The following is an 8,141-nucleotide window of genomic DNA, read 5'->3' on the forward strand; positions in this document are numbered from 1 at the left end:
CTTGTCGCCGAAGGCGCCTCACCGTGGAGCAGGTGCAGACAGGACAGAAGGCAGGAGGCCTTGCTCAGTGCACAATATAAAACGTTTATTGATATACATTTTTTGTCTTTCATAAAACTTGCATTGGCTACACGGGGCCATTGTGCTTGGAGTTGGGCTGGGGTGGCCAGGTAGAGCCAGTGCCCACTCCCAGGTGGGGGCTGGAGCCCAGAGACTCCTGGACAGTTGGCCAAGTTTGAGGACCAGGTGCACAGCAGTGCGGACACACTCCGCACTCTGGGAGGCTATCCAGGGGCTGACCCGCATGGAGTCAGAGAAGAGAGTGACCTGCCCCAGCTGGCCGAGGCCCCCTCCTGTCCAGCTGCTTGCCATGACTGGAAACTCCCCCATTAAAGTCACCAAAGGATTTGGGGCGGGGATGTTGGGTGCAGAAAGATGGAACTACGAGGCAGGTTAGCCAGAACCTTCTTCCAGATAGCACCGTTTTGTTCAGGTTGGCTTGCCAGTACTGCCTTGAGGGGATGGAATGGAGAGAACCGATGCCCTGATGGGGGCGAAGCTGCTGCCCAGGGGGCGGTGGTGCTGGCTGCGTCATTTTCAAGGAGAGCTGATGGAAAGGGGCAGGAGGTGGACGGGACTAGGTGACCCCTCCCTCCTCTCCTTTCCCTACCAGCCTGGGAGGAGGAGGAGCCCCACCCCCCGGGGGCCACTTCCGAACCGTGGGCCTCTGGTCATGGAGAAGAATGGCTGGGGGAGCCTGTCCGGGCCGGGGCTCCTGTGTGCAGCCGGCTGCCCGGTCTTCTGGCCGGCCGCCCCTAGAGCCTCCAGCCCACGGAGGAGGAGTCATGAGGGGCAGGAAGCAGACTTTCCTCCCTGCTTTTGGGCACCGGGGCAGCTGCCTAGCTCCTGTCCTGTGGCAGAGGGTCTGTGGAGGCCACGGCCCCTGCCGCCCTCCGGTACTGGCCTCTCAGGAGGCGTTCCCAGAGGGGCACTGCATCTCCATGGTGACCGTGTTGGGCGTGCCGCTCCCGGCCTCCCCCAGCTCGGCTCCGTCTCGCAGGGCCCGCTGGAAGACCACCCTGAGAGGTTCCCAGAGCCGCTGTGACTTGTCCCTCCCGGCCAGGAAGTAGACGATGGGCTTGGCGCTGCCGTGGATGCAGATGCATAGGTCGGTGACGTACTCCGGGAAGGGGGCCGGGATCTGGAAGACCCAGAAGAGGAACCAGTCGATCCCTAAGTAGATGGAGGACACGAGGAAAACGGAGACCACGGCCAGGATGACGTGGTTGAGCTTGGCAGAGCGCTGGCGCCGCCGGGCCCGGCATTCCACATGCAGGGTGAGCAGCAGGCAGGGCAGCACCATGAGTGGGCAGAAGATGAGGAAAAGCAAGATGCCCAGGAAGGCGTCCATGGGCCTGCAGGCCCCGCCGGAGCCCCGGTGGGCTAGGTACACGCAGAAGTAGTTGTGGATGCTGGTGACCAGGAGCGACAGGGTCCAGAGCAGGGTGCACACCACGGCCGACAGGCGCTTGGGCCGACGGCGCCAGTACCAGACGGGGAAGATGACGGATAAGCAGCGCTCCGAGCTGATGGCGGGCAGGAGGCTCACGCCGGCGACAAAGGTGCAGAGTCCCAGGATCCTGGACACGGCGCGGACGTAGTCGGCGAATGTGCCCAGGAAGCCTCCCGTGTTCAGGATGGAGAACACGGCCTTGCTGAAGAGGTAGCCGACGTCGGCGCTGGCCAGGTGCAGGAAGTAGACAGAGAAGGGGCTCCTCTTGATGGAGAAGCCGAAAAACCAGAGGACAAGGCCGTTGCCCACCAGGCCGCACAGACAGAGGAGCAGGAAGATGTAGTTCATGACGGCGGGCGGTGGCAGCTTGGTGATCTGCTCGATGGTCAGGAAGCCGCGGCTGTAGAGCTCCGGGGCCTCGCTCACGTCAGGACACATCTGGGCAGGTGCAGAGGGGGAGACACCTGTGATGCGGGCCGGGCCCCACCCCCAAACCTGCACCTGTGTCCAGGCGTGCTGGTCCCGATCACAGGCTGGAAGCGTCACAGGCTCTGGAACAATGCGCTGGCTGTAGCTAGAGCAGAAGTCACCCCTGCTTCCACATAGTGCCACCACTCTGTGTCCCAGAGTCTGTGGCTAGCAGCCTAGGGGAGGGACAGTGAAAACAGTCCCTAATAAAGGCCCAGGACTGCCCACCTGTCAGAATAGACTGGTCAAAAGGTGTCCGTGTCATGAAAGACACGGAACAACGGAGGAACCTTTCCAGATTGAAGGAGAATGGAGAGCCGTGGCCAACGAAGGCGACGCCGTATCCCAGATTTTAGAGTGGCCCTTACGGTTGCTGTGAAGGGTACTAGCGGGGTGGCGGGGAAACGTGCGTCTGGACTGTGTATCCTCGTACTGCACCAACGTTAGATTTTTCTGAGCAGGAGGAGGCTCTCTACTGGAAGGGCCTTGTTCTCAGAGGCTCCAGGCTATTCGGGGACACAGGGGCTTGGTGTCTGCAATTTACTTTCCAACAGTTCTGGGAAAGGGTCTATCATGAGACCCATAGAGAGAAAGCGCAGGCGGCAAAGGTTACCAGCTGGTGAAGGACACGTGCGTCTGTGCTGCGCTGTCCTTGCAAATTTTCTGTACATTTGCCGTTTTTCACTCCAAAACGTGAAAATATTTATTTAAAAAATAGAATAAAATAATTGATTGAAAAAAGTGGACCTTGGCCCTAGCTGGAGTGGGAACCTGTCCCACAGCACCATCAGAGAGACCTGGCGACTCTGAGGCGGTCCACTGCAGGGCCGGTGACCCTGGGTTTCTGGATCATGAGGGATCCGGATGCGGCCCAGGGCCCCCCTGTGGAGGCAGAGACTCTTGGGGTGGCTCTGTGGAAGCACTTTGATACTTGAACAATCTGTCTGACTGACAGGGTGCACCGGGCTGAGTATCTTGCCTGTAGGGTCGGGGCTGGGGATGAATACGTGAAGCTGGGCCAGGTGCAAGAAACTTGGGGGGGGGGTGCAAACTGGAGAGCCCCTGTCCTGAGCAAAGTGGGCAGCTGGTGGATGCTGGGGGTGGGCAGGGGGCGGTTGGAACAGGACTGTGGGCTGAGTGGCCCATTATCCTTTCCCCCCTCCCCAGAGAAGCTAGAACCCTAGATTATAACGTGAACTACCCTGATCTTTAAATGTTCACATTTAAAAAACATGGTGTGGGCCAAACATAACACATCTACAAGCTGGATTCGTTCTCAGGCTGTCACTTTGACCTCCCGTTCCAAACGACAAGGCTGCCCAGAGGTCTGTCGCTCCCCTCCCTGAGCCCGGCAGACATCACTAGTCCATCCCAGCACTCCTCACAGAGCCTGGACCTGACACCCCCCCACCCCGGTCCCCGTCTAATGCTGGGTATTGGTTCCCATTGCTCATGAATCTCCCCAAAAGAAAACAAACAGAAAGGTTCTTGAGGCTGGAACATTCTGCCACCTTCCAGATGGCCCCCAGCTTTGCCAGATACCTCATAACGGGGGGGAGGGTGCTTCTGTCAAGGGAGCCTGCAAGCAGAGCCCGGAGGTGTTGGCCAAACTTTGGGGAGACTGTGACGTCGGGGCAAGCACATGAAGGGGGTCTTATTCACCACCCATCATCCCCTAGGCACATTTATTGGCTCAGCATCTCTGTCAACCCCCAAACCCCTTAGCTTGCTTTTTCTTCAGCCTTTCCTGTTGGTGGCTTTGACCACTCCAGGCCACGGAGCAGTGGTCCGCGAGACCCAGTGCCCAGACAAGCCCACGCTGAGGGGTCACTCAGAGCGCCTCGCAGGCTGGAAAAAGCCTGCAATCCCCTCCTCGGAGTGGGAGCGGGAGGGCCGGCTGAGTCACCGGGCGTGTAGCTGCCACCCCAGCCACATACCGCCTTGTAAAATGCTTGCTCTGGAGCCCGGCCCCCCTCCCTGGGCTCTGTCTCTTCTCTGGGGATTTCTGGAGACTTCGCCCAACCAGTCCCATCTCTGCCTCCCATGGCTACTGCTCCACAGTGGTCACTAGGGGAGAAGACCAAGGGCCGCAGGTCCTGGGCTAGAGTCCAGGCTCTGTTCCGACCTCTGGGCTCATCCCAGTCAAGTTATCCTGCTGTCGTGAGCCTCAGTTTCCTCAAGTGTGGATGAGATTATACTAGATAAGCTCAAAACGTCCTTCCAACTTGGAGAATGTTTTCCCCGGGATTTAGAAGGGAATTCCAGAATTTTCAAGGAGCTCAGAGAAGTGGGGGGCTGGGAAGGGCAGAAGGGCTGGGTTGGCCTGATGCTGTGTCAGGGTCTCGGCCACGGCTGGTGCCTGCACAGAAACTGTGACTACCAGACCCCGGCCTTGAGCGGCATGGGCAGGGTGGCCCAGAGCCGGTGGGGCTCTGTGGGGCCCGTGACATCAGGGCCACCTTGGAGCCAGCTTCTTGGGGCCTCTGACAGGGCCTGGCTGTGGGACATAGCTGACCACCCATCTCTGCAGGGAAGATACAGAACAAGGCTGCTGGAGGTGGTAACAGCTCACAGGGTGTGCGTGGGGAAGGGATTCGAGGCTGATGAGGATACTGGCGATCCGGGGGGCCCCTGAAACCGGAGCCAGGCCACATAGCCCGGAGGGTCTGCTGCCCACCTATGAGTCCTGAGACACAGGATGGGCCTGAGTGGCAGAGTTTAGGGGAAGGAGATGCTGGGCTGAGCTTGCCTCTCCTGCCACACCCGGCCCCGCCGTGCCCAGAGCCCCCTCTGCTGCCTGGCAACACTTGCCTTGCTCCGGCCGCCAGGATGGGCCTCCCAGGAACAGTTCCCCACCATCTCCAGGCCTGGTGAGTCCAGATTCCTACGGCTCTGCCCCTGTGTGCCGGCCCGCACACCTACCCTGGCAAAGGCAGAAAGAGTAGCGTCAGGGCAGCGGTGTTCCCCAGCCGGCCAGAAAGCCCCTCCACCTTGCAGCACCCACGCCTCTTGCCTTAGAGGCAAGGCAGACAGGCAAGCCCTTGGCTCCCTCAGGGCTGTACGGGAGGCACAGGGACTGTCCTTCGGGTTTCTGGGCGGGTCACGCCTGCACGCACTGCCCCCTCCTGCCTGGGCTCCTCCTTCACCCCTTCATCACCGCCTAGATGCACACTGCTGCTTGCTGGGGGAGAAGCCCCTCTCCTCACCCCTTCTTGCTTGATCTGTGAGATTTCTGAAGCCAGATGGCTTCTGGGGACATGCATTTATGCCCACACACGTTTGCTGTGTACCTCCTTTGTGCCAGCCCACGGGGGCACAGGGCTTCCCGGCAGTCAGTCCCAGCAGCTTGGTCAGGCCCCATGTTTGTAACTCGCTAAGGTGTCGGGTCTTTCCGCAACAGGTGGACACTGTGCCAGCCAGCCAATGGCCATCGCAGCACTTGGTCCTCATTGTCGGCTATGAGGCAGGAGTCCTCACTCCCCTGTGACGGGGCCCATGGAGGTATGGTCACCTGGTCACCTGCCCAGGGCCCCGCGGGAACAGCCGCATCCACTGCATCCACTGCAGTTTGGAGACTGAGTATCATTGAGCCCAGAGGGGCTGCAGAGGCAGGAACAGCTGGAGGGAGCAGGCCGGGAGGCTCTGTGGCAGCCCTGGCTCCAGACTGGAGGACAGGCAGCAGTACTTGGCCGGGCCTGCAGGTCAGGAGGCCTGGAAGGGGTGATGGCCCCCCGGGACAGGGGCATCCCTGCCTGATGGAGACAGCTCCACCCTGGCCAGGCAGAGCTCATTGGTCCATGTGCCCCACGTCCCCTTCGAATGGACTCCTGTCCCCCAATCTGAGCCCTGCCCCAGCAGGCAAGCACCTAGCCTTCCTATTGTGCAGATGGGGAAACTGAGGCCGAGCTGCAGGCCATGGTCCTGCCCTCCTCCTGGAGGGAATGCTGGGCTGCTCTGCCAGCCTCTCCTGGAATTCCTTCCCGGCCTGCTGTGGCCGTGTGTCCCTCTGCACCCCTAGCCAGGGCAGGACCCAGGCAGGTGCACCCGTCATTGTTGGGGAAGGGTGGCCAAGAGTGGTCTCACTCCCCTCCCAGCCTGGCCGCCTAGAGCGCCCTTCGGGCCCACGCCTGGATAGCACAGCTGTGTGCCTCACCGTGTGGGCGAGTGCACATGTGCGCCTGGCGTGTGGGTCACAGCGTGGCATGCGGTGACAGTGGGGTGGCAGCAGCGCCCCAGGTGGCTGTCCATGGAGTGGGAGCCCTTGTGCTCCAGAGGAAGTGGGCAAGTCCAGTGTGTGTGCAGTGTGTGCGTGCAGAGAGCGGGTGCCACCAAGTGTGTCTCTAGAGCCCCACACCCCCTCCATGCATCATCTTGCTTCCAGCCGGGCCTCAGACAGGCCTCCCCGGAGGCTGGGACTTGCCCAAGCTCTCCCCCTGCAACCACAAGCTACCAGCCTCTCCCCCATCCTTGCTGGTCCCCTTTGCCCCCCACCCACAATGCTCCTACTCTATTTGGTGGTCATTCTGGTTGCACACCACCCCTAGGCCTGGACCCTCGAGGACGTCCTGACTGCGAGCCTTGCCCTTTCACCTCAGCCAAACTAGACCCCCCCCCCAGTACCCAGATGCCCCCCAAGGGCAGCCAGCTGGGGCCAGGCACGAAGTCAGGGCCCCTCGCTCACCCTGCTGATTGCGTCCATGGGTGGGTGTCCCTAGTGTTCTCTGAGTTCTCCTAATGCCCTGCCACGGGCAGTCTGAAAGGCTCCTGCACTCACGCAGAGATCTGGAAGCCAGGGAACCCCAGATGGGCCCTGAGAAGACGTGTGTGTGGCGTGGGTGGCGTGGGTGAGCGTGGGTGAGTGTGTGCACTCCTTGGGTTGGGATCTGGCTTCTGCTGAAGCAGACATGAATAGCCGTCAGCTCCGCGCACTCCTGACCCGCCCTGCAAAGCACCAGGCCTCAAAGGGCTCTGGCCACCTGTCTGCCTCCTCTCCTTCCATCCCCCCCCTTCCACAGCCCAGCCCGACGCTTGCTGGTGACAGGTGAGGCTGTCCTCCAGGAGGCCCAGGTGGGCACAGACTGCCATCCCCCAACCCTCTCCTCCCAGCTGTCACCGGCCCGCCCCCCACCCGAGGGAGGCTGCATTTCCCATTCCAGGGTCTGGGGTCCCCTGCTCACAGCTCGGCTGCAAGAGGCTAATCTGGGGACGGCAGGTGCCATCTGCAGGGGACAGGGTGGGATGCAGGCGCTCTGTGTCCTGGGCCCGAGCTCAGAGCTGCTGCAAGCAGGCAGGGCAGCAGGCGCGCCTGCAAACAGTGGGAGCCATCTCTCTGCACTTGGGACACGGCCGGCTGGGTGTTCCCTTCCCGCCCCAGAAAGCAGACTTGGATGGCTGGCGTGGGTGGGGGTAGGGACAGAGGGGAGCCCCCACCCTCTGCCAGGAGGACAGAGCAGGAGTTGGAAGTAGAGGACAGTGTGGGGGTCAGGCACTGCCAGCATGCCAGGGCCTGCCACCCAGGACGGGGACGCTCAGAGGCTGGGGAGTGTGCCCGAGTTCTCCCTGGAGCCCCAGGGTTCCTGCTCGGAGCCACACGATTTCTGGGAGCCAAGTGCCCTGACAGCGCCCACCTCGTTCTCCCTCCCTGCCTGGGCTTCTCCCTGCAGCCCTGGTTGCCAGAACACCCTCCCCTGGGCCCCGGGCCCCCACACAGCTACCTGCAGCTGTCCTGACCTTCCTCGGTCTCTCCTTCGTGGAGCGCGACACCCGCCTCTGGCTGTGGATCCCCGGGGCAGCAGGCCAGCACAGAGCAGTGCCTGGAGCCTCGGAAGCAGGCCAGCACAGAGCAGTGCCTGGAGCCTCGGAAGAGGCGAGCTCAGAGTCGAGGACAGCCCTTGCCTGCCTGCCTGCCTGCCTGCCTGTGGAGGAGATGGCTTGAGGAGCAGAACCCGCCCCAAACCCAATTCCAGGCCCGGAGGGAGGGGGACAGGGAGGAGGAGGGGGGGAGGGGGGGAGGGGCTGAGCCAGAGCTGGATGAAGCTTCGGGAAGGAATGCCCCGCTCTGGAGCAACCCCCGCCCCCCCAGCCTCACTGGGAACTCATCTCCCCGCCTGGTGACGTCATGTTGGCCAGAGCACTGCTGCCAGAGTCCAGCTGTTAATCT

The 8,141-nt window shown here is 61.8% G+C and overlaps 1 protein-coding gene across 3 annotated transcripts; it reads right to left on the bottom strand.

Annotated features, from left to right (window-relative positions):
• Positions 1-64: 64 nt before the first annotated feature.
• Positions 65-7,919, bottom strand: MRGPRF (MAS related GPR family member F). 3 transcript variants are annotated; one of them, XM_045775888.2, is made up of 3 exons: positions 7,712-7,919; positions 4,793-4,904; positions 65-1,951 (listed from the first exon to the last, which is right to left on the bottom strand). In XM_045775888.2, the coding sequence occupies exons 2-3, from the start codon at positions 4,838-4,840 to the stop codon at positions 968-970; spliced, it is 1,032 nt and encodes a 343-aa protein (XP_045631844.2). In that variant the 5' UTR covers positions 4,841-4,904; positions 7,712-7,919; the 3' UTR covers positions 65-967. The 3 variants fall into 3 exon arrangements, with proteins under 3 accessions (XP_045631844.2, XP_045631843.2, XP_045631842.2); XM_045775887.2 differs by having other exon boundaries at positions 7,696-7,919; XM_045775886.2 differs by lacking the exon at positions 7,712-7,919 and adding an exon at positions 5,272-6,387.
• Positions 7,920-8,141: the final 222 nt, after the last annotated feature.

Source organism: Ursus americanus, chromosome 24 (genome assembly GCF_024610735.1).
Source record: "Ursus americanus isolate L20-20 chromosome 24, mUrsAme1.1.p, whole genome shotgun sequence".
Lineage (NCBI taxonomy): Eukaryota > Metazoa > Chordata > Mammalia > Carnivora > Ursidae > Ursus > Ursus americanus.

What these genes read in the sequence shown, in the direction of transcription:
- MRGPRF (XM_045775886.2), bottom strand. Translation starts at nt 5,342, where the DNA reads ATGGGGCCTGACCAAGCTGCTGGGACTGACTGCCGGGAAGCCCTGTGC. An exon ending in CGTGGGCTGGCACAAAGGAG is followed by an intron (nt 4,905 to 5,271) that starts GTACACAGCAAA and finishes TGCCTTTGCCAG; the next exon opens with GGTAGGTGTGCGGGCCGGCA. An exon ending in ATCCTGGCGGCCGGAGCAAG is followed by an intron (nt 1,952 to 4,792) that starts GCAAGTGTTGCC and finishes GCACCTGCCCAG; the next exon opens with ATGTGTCCTGACGTGAGCGA.